Source organism: Sycon ciliatum, chromosome 1 (genome assembly GCF_964019385.1).
Source record: "Sycon ciliatum chromosome 1, ocSycCili1.1, whole genome shotgun sequence".
NCBI lineage: Eukaryota > Metazoa > Porifera > Calcarea > Leucosolenida > Sycettidae > Sycon > Sycon ciliatum.
In genome coordinates, this window is record NC_088643.1 from 43028858 (window position 1) to 43047966 (window position 19109).

At 46.9% G+C, this 19109-nt stretch overlaps 1 protein-coding gene and 1 non-coding gene across 3 annotated transcripts; one reads left to right on the plus strand and one right to left on the minus strand.

Annotated features, from left to right (window-relative positions):
• The first annotated feature begins 241 nt into the window (after positions 1-241).
• Positions 242-19017, plus strand: LOC135827260 (sushi, von Willebrand factor type A, EGF and pentraxin domain-containing protein 1-like). 2 transcript variants are annotated; one of them, XM_065339790.1, is made up of 24 exons: positions 242-446; positions 701-916; positions 2358-2634; positions 3223-3662; positions 3859-4050; positions 4239-4469; positions 5022-5124; positions 5649-5749; positions 7571-7753; positions 8040-8210; positions 8528-8602; positions 8805-8957; positions 9677-9850; positions 10459-10625; positions 11084-11243; positions 11527-11660; positions 11841-11940; positions 12551-12724; positions 14100-14285; positions 14846-15073; positions 15847-16080; positions 16482-16562; positions 17827-17924; positions 18141-19017. In XM_065339790.1, the coding sequence occupies exons 2-24, from the start codon at positions 820-822 to the stop codon at positions 18342-18344; spliced, it is 3963 nt and encodes a 1320-aa protein (XP_065195862.1). In that variant the 5' UTR covers positions 242-446; positions 701-819; the 3' UTR covers positions 18345-19017. The 2 variants fall into 2 exon arrangements, with proteins under 2 accessions (XP_065195862.1, XP_065195865.1); XM_065339793.1 differs by lacking the exon at positions 14100-14285.
• On the minus strand, positions 6643-6725 carry Trnal-uaa (transfer RNA leucine (anticodon UAA)). The gene has a single exon. It is a non-coding gene; the product is annotated as a tRNA-Leu (tRNA).
• Positions 19018-19109: the final 92 nt, after the last annotated feature.

Genomic DNA, 19109 nt, shown 5'->3' on the forward strand with positions numbered 1-19109 from the left:
GAATAGAGAAAAGTCGATCCTGCGTTGGCAGCGTGCAGAGCAGACCAATGGCCGTGCCAACAATGGCAACAGGCGCATGCATACACATATCGCCGCTGGCCAGGCGCTCGACGGGGTGTCTCTCGCGACGCCAGCACCGGTGCGATTGTCGCCTCCTTTGAACGGGCGGCTCGTGTACACCGTGTCAGGTCAAATTTAGCACAAGCACACCTGAAAATGAATGACATCGAAAGGCCTGTCTCCAGTCGAGTCCCAAGCCACAAGTGGTTCGGGATGAATCATGATGAAGGACTAGGATTGGTGCTTGACATAAGAAATTTGTTGTCAGTGAGAGTTACAACTAATACTTACATTGTGGAACAAGCGCTTCCCCCGACTTCGTTCGCGGTCAGAATGGACAAACTTTTCAGGGGCGGACTGCATGTTGTATGCCACGGAGGCAAAAAGTAAGACTGCGTTGGACCCGTTTCTTAGTTTTACTTTTCACTGTAGTCTCGACATTTGTGGAGCGGTGGATACGCTTGGGGACGTTTGGTTGGACACGGTCTCTGTGCCCACGTCGCCACTGACTGAGTGTGACAGTCATTCTGCAGCTAGCTGTGTGGATAGACAGTTACATAGTGGACGAGCTGCTGCTGATGTCTTGTTTAGGTCACCTGACTTGAGATACCTGCTTGCCTTGTCCGTTCCTTCTTTCCAGCTTTTCAGCACACGACTGAACTGAAGTAACACGTGTCGTTAGTTCAAGCAACGGTTACAAGCTCAAGGCCAGCGAGCGCTAGCTCAAGGCTAGAGAAAAAAAGCTCCTCTTAGTGCGTCATGTTTACCTGCAGCAGGACCACCAAGCTAGCGCACCTTTTGCTTTTAGTTTCTGCCTGCTGTGTTGGACCAGGGAGAGGAGAAAGTCAACAAGTGGGTAAGAAACATGGGCGCTCTCAGTCTCAGTCTGCTCTGTCTTTCTTTGCTGTCCCCTGGATGATATAATCCGCACCTGTACCTATTTATTCCGTTATGCGACGGCATGGTTCGAATCATTGGGCAGATATTGTCTCGAGGTCATCTTCCATAGCGAGACGCAGTTGACCCGCGCCGCGTCGACTGCAGAAATATCCGCTATTATCATTATACAGTAGGGGAGGAACCTTTTAATTGCCCTTGCCAGGTGAATAAACTAGATCCAGTTGCCTGTAACTATGCATCTTGAGAGACCCGAGTTATTTATAACGGCGAATGCGGCAAAGGCATAAGAGAGAAAGAGAAAATGCTAGAAACATTTCAAACCTGAAGCATTTACACATACAGCTATGACCTAGTTAGCGTACAATGTCATACTGTCTGTAGCAGGGTAGAACAAGTTCGAATGTAAGTCCAGTTCAGCAGTTACTTCAGCCTTCATTTTCTTCTTGTTAGTGCTTCATCCAAGCCAGATGTACAGTGCCTGGCATCCACGTTATTGTATCCTGGCGCTTGCTTGTGTCTGCTCGTGTAATGTTGTCCCTATCTGTGCCTGCACGGCACTGGATGTCCTTTCCGGATAGTCTGCTAGTCCAGACCTTGGCTGGCACTATCCGTGTAATTAGATTTGGTCCAGCATAGCGTGTGAACATTGGCAATGAGCATGTTTGAGAAACGTGTGACGGCCATGCTGGCCTCCTTTGTGCACGGGTCGGTTTGAATGGACATTCTATGGCACAACGTCTGCGGTCGAGTAGAGTTTGAAGGAGAAAATATGCACAGTGGTGGCCTAGTGGTGGGCATCCAGTCAGGTGTCAGTGTATTTGCTCGGACTTGTCAGCTCAGTGTTCGTTTGTTGACAGTGGACAGGCAGTGTGCCACGTTGTTACCAGCATTCTCTCTCATAGCCCGCGTGGTGTCGCTGTGCAGTGCAGCCGCATGGCATGGCAGTAGGGTGTCTGGGAGCTGCCACCGGCACCTGGACACGTTTCAGTATACTCTGTGTTGCATGTACGGTTTTGTGTGATGTCATGCTGGGGGTTGTAGTCATCACATACTTTAGCGTAGCGTGATCATACACGGTATATCACTGGTGCCAAGCACCGGAGAGGTACCTTGAGCCCAGGAAGTGATAGGCATACAAGTAACTCGTTGTGTGCCAATTCCTTTCCGTTGCTATTCTAATCTAGGACACGATCAAGAATTATCCAAGATAATTAGCTATTACTTTATTAGCATTGATGCATTCCCAGCCTATTGCTAGTGATTAGCAGGTAACTGTCATACTATTTGTAGTATATTCTTTGTGTCACGTCAAGTTAGTTGTGAAATGATCATGGTCAATATACGAGACTTCTTATCCAATGGACTTGGCCTGTTGTCTGTATGTTGCATGATGGTAGCTGTGACCAGAGGTGCTGCTGGTGACGGCATTCCAGTCGATCAATCCACTATTGAACAGACCAGTCATGACAGCGCCCCGGCAAGCAGCCACGCTGAAGATGAGTCAAACTTCGGCGAGGATCCTTTGGGAACACCCACGTTTGATGGATCCGGGTCAGGCGGAGGTTCACGGCCCAAGCCAGGATGCAGCAACCCGCCGGCTGTCCAGGGTGCTCACATCCGATTAGAAATAGAAAGTGTTCCAGGTGGAGTACTACTGCGCGTTACCTACAACTGGTAAGCTGTGTTACTAACACATGTAGTTCCAAAGTTTGTTTATGAACTAGTCAACGTATGTGGCATTGACTGCATAATTTGTCCGTTCCAATGACTTGGACTGGTTAAAGAAAGGAAGAGACCAATTCACAGAAGTGGTAGGCTGCACACTTTTAGGTATGTAGTTCTTAATGGCAATAATTATTTTGTTGAGAAGTTTTGATATAAGTACTTCGAAGTATGTATGTATGTATGTATGTATGTATGTATGTATGTATGTATGTATGTATGTATGTATGTATGTATGTATGTATGTATGTATGTATGTATGTATGTATGTATGTATAATCCATAACCATTCTGGTCATAGGGGCGCCATGTGTGTCATACGGCAGCAGCATCAAAAGAACAGAAAGAAAAAAAAGAAAAAAACCCTAACTACACTGATAAACAACTTCGAAGTAGTGACAATTAATGATGGAGCAAACCGATTAATACAATGTACGGAAACTGGTAATGTATAAGCCTGCCTGTATAATTGACGAGACTGAATGCCATGTGCTGGTGAAAGTGATCAGTGTGTACACCAACTGTGCTTGATAACTGCAGTACTGATGCCAGGATCATAACAGGTGCATCGGTCTTGACGTGCGGACCGCACAATGACTATACATGGCGTACCGAGGACACTCCGACGTGTGAGGCTGCACACGTGGCTGATGATCCTCATCTGGACCAAGACCCTGTAGATCTATCTGTGACCAGTGCTGCTCAGCCTCCTCTGCACACCACCAGCACAGCAGTCCCAAGTACCACAGCCCACATCACTACCATTCTACCAACCACCGAGGTCCACGTTCCCTGCATGTCTTTGCCAATGATCGTTCCCAATGCGGACATCCTGTCCATCACTGACAGTGGCATTGTGTATCGGTGCAGTGAAGGGTTTACCACTGATAGTAGCACTGTGGAGCATGTGTTGCCACCACTCACTATGGATTGCGATCATTCCAACGGGCGATGGACTCGACCAAGTTGGAAATGTACATGTGAGTGTCTCTTGTGATCAGCTGATATCCAGTCTTTTGACTTGAGATTATTCATGTTTCCCTCCTTAACTCTCGGTGTTAGCATTGGCCGAGAGTATTGCTCTGGCTGACCTGCTGGCTGTATATGGCATACTGATTGCTGTTAGTTACTGCCGGGTCTATTGCCAATCCGTGTGTATTGCCTCTGCTTACCCAGCAATCGACTGTGGAACACCACCAATGTTAGATAACACAACCCGTCGATATCAGACAACAACTTATGGAAGTGGTGCCCTGTACCTATGTCAAGATGGCTTTGCTCCTACCACAGCAGCTGCACAGGCTGAATTTGCTATGAGTACCTGCCAGGCCGATGGGCAGTGGAGCCAGACAGATTTTACCTGTCGATGTAAGTCTGAATTGCAGATGTTTCCGTGATGGGATGCTGATTAGTTTTGGTGAATGGCAGTGTGTGTGCTCACTTGTTGAAATAGATGACAGTGGCATTGCACAATCACAGTGCTCAATGGGCTAGTGATGAAGTGTGTATAAATCAGCATCAAAGCAACGAGTCGGTTGATCTCTCTGTCACCACAGATGTTGACTGTGGACCGCCATACAGTCCACTTCATCCCGGTGTCAACGTGACCTACGATCATACGTATTTTAAAAGCGTGGCTCGCATGCACTGTAGCCACGGGTACAGTCCGTACAGCTTATCCCGGGACACACTGCTCACGGCAGACTGGGAGTCCATGGAGGAGAGATCACAGTCAATGACATGCCAGAAGAACGGCTCCTGGACACAGCTGGATGTTGACTGTGTGCGTAAGTGTTTTTCCTCCAAGCTTTGCTTTTCATGTCTGAATCTCCTTCTTCACCACCACAGTCTTACTCTGCAATCGTCGTAAATATCTCTCCAAAAGTTCGCCCTTGGGGCTTCATCAGGGAGTATATTCAGGGGCGTCGGAAGGTATTTGAGTGTGGTACGGTCAGCCATCTGAAACACAGTTTACTCGTGGGGGAAGGATGGCTGAGCCGAAAATTTTGGAAGAGTCGAGATCAGTGTATTTTATTGATTATAAACGGGGTGCCTGGAGCAAAAAGTGGTACGGTCAATACCGTAGTGACCGTACCATGTCCGACGCCCCTGATATTGCTTTTCAATTGCGTGAATCCCACCAACACTGCAATATGCTCTGTGTAGATACGAAACATGTTCAAATGCCTTAGGCGTTAGGGCAAAGAGGTAATCGTAAACTTAGCAGCTGTGCAGATCCATGAGGAACATCCAAGCCCTGGCATTGTTTCCGTCCCCTTCCACGCCCAGAAATTTTGATTCATCATACCCTGCTTGTGTTTTTCACGCAAACAATACAGCTGATGCCTGTCAAACAATACCACAAGTATTGAATGCGAGGCAAACATCCGTTACTTCCCCAGTATATGGACTTGGTAGTGTCACCGTCCACAGTCTTGCCAAGTAAGTTACTTAAAAAATCACCGTTGTTGTATATTAGTAAATACTGGTATTATCAAGTATATTAATTAAGAATGGCGTATCTCCTCTGTAGCCTTGTCATGATTTCAATTTCTACCGCCCACAGCCGCACAATGTCCTTGGCTACACAAAATGAAAAACTTCTCCAAGTCTCTCCAAAACAAACTTCAAATTTTTTCCGAATTTTCGCCCAAGAGGGCATCTTCAGGGATTTGGAGAGGTTTTCATTTTGTGTAGCCAAGGACTTTGTGCGGCTGTAGGCGCTAGAAATTAAAATCACTTTCCAGTATAATTATTAAGTTATGGTGTGTATAGCCTTTATGAAGGGTCTCCCATTGTGGGATTCACATCCTTATGCTCCCCAAATACATGCGCTTGATGTTTTTCGATTGTTCGCATGTCGTATTGCCACGATGTGATTAGCGGCATGATTGCATGTATGCACCTGCGTACCATCTGATTATATCATGACGTCTTGTATTTTGCCTCATTGCTCTTCCTTCTAGTTATGTGTGTCTGGAGGGATATCAGCTTGCTGGAGGATCTCAACAAGTATGCTATTGGAACAACACTTGGTCAGCAAACGACATTCAATGTATTCCAGAAAGTAAGTTGCGCAAACGTCGGGATTGTGTGCCATGTTAAGCAGCAAGCACTCTCTCTCCATTTTGCTTCTTCTTCCTCGGTATATCCATACATCTTCTCTCTCCAAACGGTCTCTGGGCTATACCAATCACTAAAAGAAAAAGAGATATTAAATTTAGAAAGGAAAAGGAAATATAGATACGAGTTGAGAGTAACTCTCCATCACTGTAACCAGATACTACACGTATACTAGATACTAGTTTCAGATATTAAATTTTTCGAATTTTCGGGCAAGACCCATCTTCAGGAATGTAGACCCTGGCGCTGTCGATACACGGAACCATCAAATTCAAAGAAATTTGATTCAAGAACAAACATAAGCAACTCGCGCACATCCAATATCGACAACGAACACATATCAACTTCATTCTCATGCTCCTCCGACAACTCCATTACCGCACAGATGCTCTCTTCGATAGGTATATTCGAGTACAACGAAACTACATCTAATGATGCCACAATGGAGCCCTCCGGAAGATCCTTCAGATCGCGCAACGCGGCAATACAATCCGCTGTACTACACAAGTGCGCTGGCACAAAGGAGAGTAACTGATTTAGAATGCGCTCAAGCAGTTCCTCGGTATGGTTGACATTTCTTTCTTTAGTTTTGTGACCTGATCGACCATGATGCCGAGATCTATGCCTATGGTGGGACGGCTGCCTAGGCCTCACCATCACTGCCAGCCACTATGACGCGTTTGTCCGATGTGCCTACCATGTTTTTTTTTTTTAATTCTAGGAAAGACCAGAATGTCCACACAGCTCGGGAATATGGCACAAATCCTTCGGTGGAGTCGGGGATTTGGAGAAAAAATGCATCTGCATTCAGGAAAGGGCCAAAAAATATACTAGTACTACCAGGAATGGGGTTCGAACCCATGTGTGCATACGCACATTGGATCTTAAGTCCAACGCCTTAACCACTCGGCCACCCTGGTGCCACGAATATATGAATATGGGGCCGACCTATAAACCGGGGTCGACCTATCCGGGGTCGACCTATCTGGGGTCGACCTATAACCGGGGTCGACTTACACTTGGTAAAATATGGTAGTTGTAAAACGACCTCTTGAAAAATCACCAATTTTCGGTCGTAGTGACGATTTCATGATCTATTTTGTTGAGTTTGAAAAGCCCATTGCGCATTGCCAAATATGGACTGAATGAGTAATACATGCGAGTACGCTGGGATCAGGAATGCACTGTTCAACATCTTACAGGGCCTACACGACCATGAACAGGTGGCTTGTCGGTGGGTTTTGACAGTACAAATGATGTCATTGCGCAATGGGCTTGGCCATTGAGTTCCACATGATGCGTTCCCGCCACGAAGTAAAAGTGCTACGCCATGATATGCAGTACTGAAGTCAACTCTGTTCCACAGGTTTCTAGTGGTTTGCCAAGTTATGGATTCAGTACTGGAATCTAAACCTGCATGACCTTTGACATCAATTTAGCCATAACACTTAGTGACCGCGATCATGATCACATACGGCACTCCGAAGTACTGTAAAAGCCATACGTACGAGGCGCACATATAACGATTTCCGATTGACTGGTTTACGTGTACCAAAGGTAACGATTCTCACTCGTTTTCAATGCTCAATAGCAGAAGTATATATAAGGCTTTTACAGTAAATGAGGAGTGTTGCTGTTCAGAAGCCGTATATAGATGTTCACACTGGTTGTATTGTAGTCTTTGGTAATGCCAATGCTGGTGGTGTGTTGAATGTTATTTGACTCTGTGACTGTGCACTGGCAATACATATGACGTTCTTGACAGTCATACCTTGTCATTCACCGCCGTACATTCCGTCAGCCGAGTACGAGGTGTTTGAAGCACAGCCTGAAGAAGCATTGCCGATGATGGTCTTCTACCGGTGTCAACAAGGTTATCTACCGACTGGTGTTGCGATGGCAAATTGCACCAGCGGCTTGTGGAGCGAACTGACATTGACTTGCAACCGTAAGTATGGATGTTTGTTGAATCACCTGCACATTTTCCCTCCATCAAGTTTGTCTGTACCAAAATCCCATGCATCTTACTTAACCACTGGCACAGCATTGCACCCATGCACCTTTAATACAAATAACCACTGGAATAGCTAGCATTGTATTGTTTACGAGTCAAAGTACAACACTGGAGATGTGCCTCTGGTGCAAATGGATAGTGGGATACAACAGTGCGCTAATTCAATGTGTGGATGCGTGATCATGATCTGGCGGTGTGTCTTCTCCGTGTCTCCTTGCAGCGATTAGTTGTGGTCCGCCACCAGAGTTTGTGAACGCCGACGTGTACTATGTAAGCACTGAACATCACAGTGATGCCACGTACCACTGTAAGAGTGGCTATGATGGAGAGGCACAGGTGTGGCTGTGTAACCGGCATGGACACTGGACTGGACAGGCACCAGTATGTCAAGGTATGTCAGCTGATCCATGGCTTCATCCCCCCTGGCTCCTCTCTTTCCCCGGGTTTATGGGAACACCCGTGGTGTGAATGTCATGCACTGGGCTACCCTACTTTTTGTGTGTGCGTATTTTTGCGTGAGTGCGTGTGTGCGTATGTGTGAGTGTGTGTGTGGACACGTATGTGCAGGTGGGCACATGGCTTGGATTCTTCAATTTTGTGTTGCTTTTGGTGTCTTTTCTGTGTATGTATATGTGTATGTGCGTATGTGTGTATGTATATGTGTATGTGCGTATGTGTATGTGTGTATGTGCGTTTGTATAACTGCAGTATCTGGGTGTGAGGCACCATTGCCCGTTCTCAACAGCTACCTGCAGATTGAGGTGGGAAACCAAACATCAGACTGTAAGTTTGGCTCCACAGTGCACTACTACACCACACCGCCTTTTAAAGGGTTTGGCTGTGATCTCTTCCGATTCCATGGCTCTCGACAATCCAGACGTGTACTTACTAGCAGCTTGAGCATGTGGATTACTATCAGCACTGGATTGTGATAATGCAAGCCTAGATTGCGTTGTGTGCTCTTGTTTGCGATTTGTGTGCTAAGACATTCCCGTTCTGCAGCTAGATCATAGCCGCTACTACGCAGTTGGAACTGTAGTACGCTATCAATGTGCCAATGGTCTGGTCCGGATTGGCGGCAGCACTCGTACTTGTCAGCCAGCACAGGTGTGGAGCGGAAGAAGTCCTCGGTGCTTGAGTATGTTTGCAGCATGCGCTAAAGCCTAAGTTCTGTTACCATATTTTCCGGAGTATAGTGCGCACTTTAGATGTGCTATTTTAGGACCTAAATCGCAGGTGCGCACTATGCTCCGAATATGAAATGCATGTACTTCAATGAAGATTGAAGTGCGCACCCCAATGAAGATTGGGGGTGCGCGTTATACAAAGGTGCGCACTATAAGTTCTGTTACCGTATTTTCCGGAGTATAGTGCGCACTTTAGATGTGCTATTTTAGGCCCTAAATCGCAGGTGCGCACTATGCTCCGAATATGAAATGCATGTACTTCAATGAAGATTGAAGTGTGCACCCCCAATGAAGATTGGGGGTGCGCGTTATACAAAGGTGCGCACTATACTCCGAAACATACGGTAGGTGTTTATGGATTTAGCAATCTTAATCTTTTTGTACACGTGAAACGTAAAAATTGAGTTGCGGCAACCTTGGCACGGTTTTTAGAGAATTAGACAGCTTTCAGTGCGGAGTTCATGTTTCTACAAGTAGCCAAATTCATTTATATCATTTGACTAACTCACGACAGTCGCACTCCAAACACGGGCAGCATACAACGTTTCATGCGACGTCAAACCTGGAAAAAAGCACTCGGGAGATTTGGGCATGTGTCCGGCGCTGTGAGCCGTACCGGGATGGCGTTATTTGTGTTAGTAATGTGTTTGTCATGTGCGTGCTGTACCAGAACTTACATGTCCCAGCATAGGTCCACTGGAGAATGGTGAAGTCAACGTAACAGGCTACACGGTTGGGTCCGCCGCCTCGTTTCACTGCCACACTGGCTACGCTCTGGCTGGAGCCCCGGTGCTGCGTTGCGGCCCAGGGAGATGGTCGGGACCTGTACCGCAATGCGTACACGGTGAGGTGATGTGTGTGCGCACGTGTGTTTGTGTGTGGGGGGGGGGGGGTGTACAGGCGTGGGTTTGCTTGTCTTGACATACAAGTAGACGGCGCATGGCTTCATAAACTGCGAATCTGCGGGTGCATTTCTTTTTGGCAACTGGGCATTCACACATCCTGCATGGTTCGGGGTTCTCTTTTTGTTGTGAGTTCTTTGGATAGGTAGGTGGCCGGGTATTGATGAGGTGTGCTGTTATAGCATTCTTCTGGAGTGCTCGTCGGACATTCATTTTGTCAGATATGTATGGCAACCTGACCACTACTCTTGTTGTTCCCTTTCATTTTTGTGGCTGTTCTCCATCTTCTGGCTTGTGCCTTTGTAATATACTACTGCATCGAGTACCCGTTCCTATCAAGATTGTCTGAAATGAGGTTTCTGGTGTCGTGCACACATTCCGACGGGCTGGTATTTCTTGCCCGTGTGTACTCATTATTGATGGCTTTTACCTTGACTACCGCCGGATGGTGGGATTATGCGTGGAATTTTGTGTGAGAGTTCACTGTCAGGAAGTCCTTTCAATTTTTTCCACAATGCCTGTGTTTGCAACTTTGTATATACGGTTCCAGCTGTACCTGATGTGATGGTGGAGTCTGTAATGAGCCGTGGCCAGCGGCGAAATCGTAACGCAACCGTGCATGCCTATGTCGGCACGGAGAGGGCGTATCTGCGGTGCATGGTGTTGAGTGGCATGCCAGAGCCGCGTCTGAGATGGAGCCGCATCACTGGACAGCAGGTAGGTAGTGCCTAACAGCTGTCATCAATTGTGCAGAGCATTGCATGTGTGTTGGCTGTGTGTGTGTGTGTTGCCAGTCTTGTTTTCCACCTTTTCCACCCCGCGGCCCTTGGATAGTGCTTTTTGGACCGGCATGATGTAATCAAATGGAAACGCGGCGCTACTTTGGACCCATGGGTTGGGGTGTTTTGGCCACGACTATATTTGTGTGTGTTATCCGCGCTACTTTGGACCCATGGGTTGGGGTGTTTTGGCCACGACTATATTTGTGTGTGTTATCCGCGCTACTTTGGACCCATGGGTTGGGGTGTTTTGGCCACGACTATATTTGTGTGTGTTATCCGCGCTACTTTGGACCCATGGGTTGGGGTGTTTTGGCCACGACTATATTTGTGTGTGTTATCCCGGCCTGTACCCATATTGACAGTGTTCTTCACTTCGCCGTGCCCTTGTGATAGGAACTAGATGGAAAGCTGAGAGAGCAGCGCACAAAGGATGGCAGCCTGTCGTTGCGGATCATCTTCAAACCAGTTCAGTTGCACCATGCTGGAGTATGGAGGTGCACCGCGAGAAATGAACATGGTCAATCACACACCGATGTGGAAGTCTTCGTCTACGGTAAGTCAACGGTGTGCCGGAATTTGTGTTTCCTGTGAGCATTCACATATCCTAACAAGACTTGGGAATTCAGTTTGGGTGCCCGACGAGTAACTTGAGCAGAAATCCTAGGTTTTAACATGCTACTTGAGGCCGTGGGGATTCTATCAACCAGTCTTGGAAGTTCGTGTACTTCAGTAGATGTAAATGTACTGAGTCAGTCAGTGCCCCCCCCCCCCCCCATACACACACATGCGACTCATAATAATCATCATGTTTTGTTTTATGCTGTTTCCATTGGCAGTAAGTTGTGCGCCGCCACCTAGTGTCACCTCTGGTCACTTTGTCTCGTTGATGAATGCTGTTGGTCAGCACACTGAGACAGAAGCAGCAAGAAGCAGCAGCAGTGTGAGAACGCAGTACTTCTTCAATGAACAGGTATGGCTTATCGGAATGGAATCCATTGTTCTTTGAAAGGCTAGCGGGGCTGGTCTTCTGAATTCCAGTCATTCCCATGGTCCTCGGACGGAACGATACCACACATTTTCTTTACGGTACTTTGTCCAATTTGTTTCTGTTTTCCGTCCTATACTTGCTGATTTGCCGGTGATCTGTCAGATCTCCTATCATTGTCACAGCGGGCATGTGCTGGTCGGCACAGACATCAGAACATGTATGGCGGACGGAACATGGAGTGGAGCAACATCGGCATGTTTTAGTAAGGACATAGTCTGTTCATTTTCCGTGTGCTTTAAAATTGAAAGGCTGTCCAACTGACTATTTTCCGTCTCCAGTAGTACGGGTCTGTGTAGGTGTACGCAGTGTGTGTATTTCCCGTGGCACTTGACATGTGAAGTATTAAATCAGAACACGGTCAGGCTCCAGGGATCCATTGGAGTTCCATAACAGTTCTAGCACAGTGGGTTGGTCTAAGACCTTGATTGAGGAACGAGAGGTACCAGGTTCGAGTCCTGCTTGGAAGCGGAAGGATTTTTTTCCAACCGTGCTGCGACCCACAGTTAATTGGGAACTCGTGGCCTGGCATGAGTAAATCATGGATGTGGCAAATGGGATTTAGGCCTTTGGCCTATGGTTGGTGGATCTGATCTATCCTCCCCCACCGTTTAGGAGCCGCATCTGACGCCTAATCATGGGGTGGTGGCGTCCCACGGAAGCGGAAAGGTGGTTCTTGACCAGGGAGTTGTACGACTCCTTGTTCTTGACCTGCCCGGTACGCGAACCCGTCGAATTTTTTTCTAACATATTTACTGGGGGCGATTCTCGCAAGTAGGCGGTTGTTTTTCTTCCTATTGTGCTGTCTTCTTCAGGAAGGAACTGTGGCAAGCCTGCAGTACCGCGTAGTGGTCACATGCAGGGCAGTGCATTCCGATTCGGCGATTCCGTACAGTACAGCTGCGACGACGGCCATCGTTTGCTGGGAAGCAAGAGCCGAAGGTGTCTGGCGACAGGCAAATGGAGTGGCAGTGCTCCATCATGCCGTAGTAAGTCACTGCATATGTACCCACACTACAATTATGTCAATGCTATTTAAAAAAGTACATGCAGTAGGTGCATATGTACCAATGTACTGTGTATCACCTTAGTTTCGGTGTTGTAAAATTTCGGTAAAGCCTATGGCGGTAGACTGTCAACATGGTGAACCGATTCCTGGAAAATCCCGATTCCTGCAAGTCTGTCCCCTTGGAAAATCCCGATTCCTGCAAGTCTGTCCCCTTGGAAAATTCCAATTCCTGTGAGTCTGTCCCCTTGGAAATCCTAATTTAATTCCTGCAAGTCTGTGGAGCCCCCCCCCCCCCCCCCAATTCCTGTAGGTCTCAGTCCCCTTGGAAAATCATGATTCCGCGGCCACGACAAATTCCGCTATTCTCGTAGGCTCCAGCAAATCTAGCATTATCCGTGGAAACCTTGAAGTTTTCATCAGTTTTCATCAACTGTCAGTGAATCTGTGAGCCAGCATCCCATACAGTGCTCATCTCGTGCACAGTGAAAACAAAAATTATGCATGTGATGTTTTGTCCCCGGGACTGAACTCAGTTTAATGATAGCTTGCATACCGTCCTACCGGTAGGACCACGGGTCCTACCGGTAGGACCCAAGAAATCAAGCTGCAAAAGGGCTTTTGGTTGAGAAATTTCTTGAAACAATTGTGGAGATGAGGTCTTTGTCAGGCAAAGTAATGGCGCAAAATGCAAGGCTATGTCCAGTGCATTGCGTATGCGCAATTTTATTGATCGTCAAAATGGCCGCACATAATCCTGTTTGTGCGCTAGCAACTCTGTCCAAAGTGAATTTTGACCATGGCACATCAATCGCGGTGAGGTCCTAATGTTTTTATTAACTTGCCAAGGCAGTGGAATGCATAATTCCATGCACCGTTTCCATGGTTACCATGGGCTGTTACCATGGAATTTCGTAGTATGCCTTGTGCCATCACGTCTAAAATTTGTGGACTCTTTCATTAGCCCCTGAGCAACAGTTTAGGGTCAAGTTTTAGGTCAATTTTAGAACAGAGGCCATGCAGCATGTCTGTGTATGATGGTCTATGCAAGCTATCATTAATGAGCGGCAGCTTGCTGGTACACGAATGTACTATACTTGGCTTGCATTGTCCCCTACTTTCCCGCGCTACTTGCGCAGATTTCAGACCCCCCCCCCGCTATTTTCCATGGGGACAGGCAAGTGATGGCAGTGGCAGTAATGCTGCTGCTGCTTTTGCTGTGTGCATTACGTATGTACCCGGTGTTGCACTCATCGTATATCATGCGGCCGTATGGTGTTGTGTGCGCATACGTATGCACTCGGCGGTATATTCATCACGTATGCTGTATGGTGTTGTGTGCATTGACTCACATACAGTTGTACACTGCGGTCCACCACCCGCAATGGAGAACACAGAAACAGTGGGCAATGCATTTGTGTTTGGATCAGTACTGAGAGTAGAGTGCAGTACGGGATACGTTGACACTCAGCAGGAGGGCAACAGTGGCTCGCTAAAATGCAACAAGGATGGGCAATGGCATGGAAGAATGCTCAATTGCACCTGTAAGCACACAACTGCTTAGTCTGATGCTCGCTTGGTGTGAAAAGCTTGCCTATCTGTTGTGCAGACTAGCAGCCCTGCCTACATTTTTCTTGACGGTCAAAACTACACTCTTTGGAATATGTGCGCTTGCAGCTTCTGATGTCATGAAAAAAAATGATCCCTACATGAAACGTGCACACCGCCACACATGTTTGGAGCCTGTACTGGTCTGTGTTGCAGTCACGTTGCATCTGCTGCACTGATTCAATCAAGCAGGCAGCCCATTGACTTATTGGCAAGTTATTGCATTGGGTCCAGTTCATGCCTCGCTTGCATCATAGCCATGGAAACTGTTGTTGGCCGGACAGAGCTGGTGCCGGGCACCAAGAAGAGCAATGCATATAGAATTAGTGTACGAGACCCAAATGTGCACCCGTTGAAGGCTTTCTCTATGTGCACTCCAGCTCTGTGCCTCGTTTGATCATTGTTCCGGAGGCTGTTGCTACCCGATTTGTGCTTATACATTCGAGTACGCTTTCCTGATCGTCTTTCCCTCTGCTGCTGCTGCTGCTCTTGTCAGTGGTACAGTGTACTGTACCGGCTTCACCTAGGAATGGTCGTATTGAGTACAGTGATACAGCTATTGGCACTGGCATTGGCAGACGGCCAATATCGGCTGGACGTGTGTTGCCGATGGACAGCTGCATCCAGTATCAGTGCAACCCCGGCTACAGCCTGGTGCGCGCTCAACCGGTCAGGTGCTGCTCCAGCACAGCACGCTGGACTGGATCTGCACCCACATGCCAAGGTATGCCCACACACACATTCACTGGCAGAAAGACCCAATGTCAATGATCACTGCACACAATAGTTAATAGCTATCACGGTGTCCACCCCGCAAATACATTACCAGACTAGCTCTGGGCCTCTGCTTCAAGTTGATCTACAGTAGTGGCACTATTGAAGAGCCTGAGGGGTTTGTATTTTTCACTGGCTCTCATAGACAGGGGCACTATTCAAGAGAAGGCTCTAATCGCGTGAGTATGGTACTCGCTACGATTCGTTTAGCCGCAGCACTTGTACTGGTGCGTATAAACCCTGGGGTGTACGGACGTATAAACCCTGGGGTCGGATATCAGTTGCTACCACTGTACATTGCAGATGTGTGAACACGCAAGACGCCAGCCCCAGATCCACACTACTACCTCCTCTAGAAGGCTCCCCTGCTAGGTCCTGAGCATCAACACGACTGTTGTACTTAAGTGTACGTATACCCGCCAGCTACTTGCATATGACACAGATACCTATTACAGTCGTCCCTCTCTAATCCAGCACTTTATAATCCAGCACCCTCGATAAACCAGCACAATTTGCAGTAGCCAAAATGTCCTCTTCATGCACGTTCTAGAAGAAAATCAGGTTTGTTTATCCAGCACCCTCCCTAATCCAGCAGATTTTCCATGGCACAAATGCTGCCGGATTATAGAGGGACCACTGTATCGCCAAGGTCACCACCACTTATTCATACTCTTACCTTTAGGATGATATCAATTTGGCATGTCTGTACCTTGCTTTGTGCAGCATGGTGCGATGCAGTGAGCTGCGGGCGAGGTGAAAAGTGCGTAGCGGATCTACACCGACAACGCGCCTACTGCACATGCCTGAGCGAGGAGAGTGACTGCCGTCTGAAACCTGACCGGCCCGTGTGCGGTAGTGATGGAGTCACGTACGCCACCCAGTGTTCCATGGATGCCCAGGCATGTCGCCATGCCAACACGACTGTGTATGTCGAACGAACAGGACCATGTAGTTCATGTAAGCTACAGGCATTGTGATTGGGTGTGTTGAAAGCTCCATAGAAATGGTACCAGCTCTGTTGTAAATTTGAGGTGAAATCTGCCATGAATTGCCTGTCTGCAAACATTTACCAAGGAAATCTTAGACCCCCGCGAATGCTGATCTTCACCTCTGCTCCACAACCATATTGGTTGTACGGATATGTACAATGCAGTGTTTCGTTGATATCCTGTCAGTACGCCGGTGCATGCAATGAAGCATTAGGTCAAACACATTTCCAGTTGCAATTCACACATTTCCAGTTGCAATTCACACATTTCCAGTTGCAATTCACACATTTCCAGTTGCAATTCACACATTTCCAGTTGCAATTCACGGTGCCTACTAGTATCTGTTTGACTTGCTTTTTCTGCTTGTAGTGTACGAGAGCCAGCGCCACTGCCAGTGCTCACTGCTTGTGCGTGAGCCAATGCTACTCGACTGCTTTAGCAGCTCTTGGAGTAGGTATACTACAAACTGTGGATGATAGTATAATTATAATTCTGGGGCGTCAGACACGGTACCGTCACGGCTACGGTATTGACCGTACCACTATTATTTTGTCCCTACTTGCCTTGTGAATGAATAAAACGGACTGATTTGGGATCTAAATTTCCAAAATTTTCGGCTCAGCCACCCGGCCCCCACCAGTAACTTGTACTTCAGATGGCTGACCGTACCGCACTAAATTACCTTCCGACAACCCTGTAATTACTAATACAGTCTGTATCGGCTATAGAGTGACCGGATATAAGAATATATCGGCTACAGTGATATTGGTACGAAATATCAAAAGCAAAACGTGTTTTACCCAGTACAAGTATCACTATAACCAATATTATCGGATGTAATGATATATCGGATAATATGATGGCAACAAAGAATCAAAACATGCGTAACACACTATATTATTATCGGCTATAGTGATAACTTTAAAATACATGTAGCAATAATATCAAAGGCCCTATTTTTTTTAACTTTCTTCACGTTGCTTATTTTTATAGTGATACATGTACATGTACATAACAGAATTTTTTGTATGGAAATGCGGGCACTGTCAACTATGCAGCATGCTCATTTGTCAAAACGCCATGCTGGAAGTATTTCCTTTCCTTTCATGTGTCGATCGGAAAAAAAGAAAAAAAATCGGTCGTATCGCATAATTATAGTGATGCATCGGTTATAGCAAGAGTCCATAACCCCCCAGAGTGTGCAACTCCAGGTTGGGGTCTGGCGCAACGAAATCCAAACATTGCGTCATCCGGTCCAAAGTCAAGCATGGGCGGATGGGGCCATGTGCATATCTGGTACATCCGCTACTCACCACATGACGTATGAAGTTTGGATTTCGTTGCGGCACTGATTTGTGCTGAGAAGGATCACGAGTTGCACACTCTGGGGGGTTATGGACTCTTGGTTATAGTGATAAAATCACGGAAATCAAAAGGGTACGCTATAGCCGATACAGACTGTACTATGGTGAGAATGTGATCATGTCACAGTGATCAATGTGATCATGTGATCATGTGATCAATGTGATGAGTGAGAATGTGATCAATCCTGCAGTCAATGTGCCCTGGCCTGTGATGTGGGAAAATCTATCCGCCCACGAGCATGATCGTTGGTCATGAATCAGGTCGACCAAATCCTTGCAAGTCTATCTATATCTCTCTGTCTGTCAGCCCATATCTGTTTTGCTTATTCCTGTGCTTGTGTCTTGCCCAGCCATGTTCGTGCGGATTGTCGCTGCGCACGGGAAGTTCTATCGTGTCTACGTGTACAAAGTGTATCGGATGGGAAGGATAGTTTTGGAGGACAAACGGGTAAGAAAAATGTAGCATTTTCTGAGGCTGGTGTCGCATTGGTATTCATGTGAACCTATGTGGTATATTTGGCACTGTCTTCTTCATATTGGTACTTACAGTGTGTGTGTGTGTGTGTGTGTGTGTGTGTGTGTGTGTGTGTGTGTGTGTGTGTGTGTGTGTGTGTGTGTCTGTGTGTCTGTGTGTGTTTGTCTATGTGTGTTTGTCTATGTGCAGATCTACAAACTGCACCGTGTGACTACAAACAATGGGTGCAGCTGTCCGTCATTACAGGTCGGCCATACCTACTTGCTGAGCGGACTAGAAGGGCACAACGCCGACGGCTGGGACTCCTTTCATCTCATCGTCACGTCGTACAGCTATGCCAGGCAGCAGGTCTACCCGAGAGACCTGGGCTCCATACAATGGCCATGCACATGATATATTTATTATACCGTGGAGCATGCATAGCATTGAGTACAAATACACACACACACACGTACACACTCGGATGCAGTGAAAGAACAGAACACAACAGATGCTCTAGTGTGCATGGCAGTCACAGAGTATGCCACGCATTGCCACCACAATAGACTACATCAATTATACATGGAGTATTTTCATCCGTAAGTATGGATGTTTTCAACAATAGATTTCATCCTCTATAGACTATACGAAGCAACCTACCTTGTTAATCTCGGTTGACTTACCGGCTAGCATCAGTTACACGATCCGGTCTACTAGTATTAGGTAAAACTAGTCCTAGAATGGACTTTTGAAAATTTATGAAGTATATCCTATTAGCCACTGTGTACTCCAGTGAACATAGACAAAGAGGAGAAACACCAGTGGTAGGGTATAGGCTACTACTGACTCATACTACATGTGTGAATCTAATTTCTGCAAGCGCTTGTCGCTGTGCGAACCTGTGAACCCAGTCATAATTCAGCACAGATGCGACAGAGTTCTATTTTGAGTACTTGATTTTTTCATCGTTTTCCTAAAACTGTACAAATATAGATTTTTTCAGTGTGTATACATACAGCTGATTGCATTAATTTCTTGAGATATCATTCGATCGGCATGCGGGTTTTGTTCATGCCTATCACCATCAGTGAGTATGTGGGCGTGTGTTTGTGTGTGTGTGCATGTGAGGGAGAGAGGGAGAGAGGGAGAGAGAGGGAGAGAGGGAGAGAGGGAGAGAGA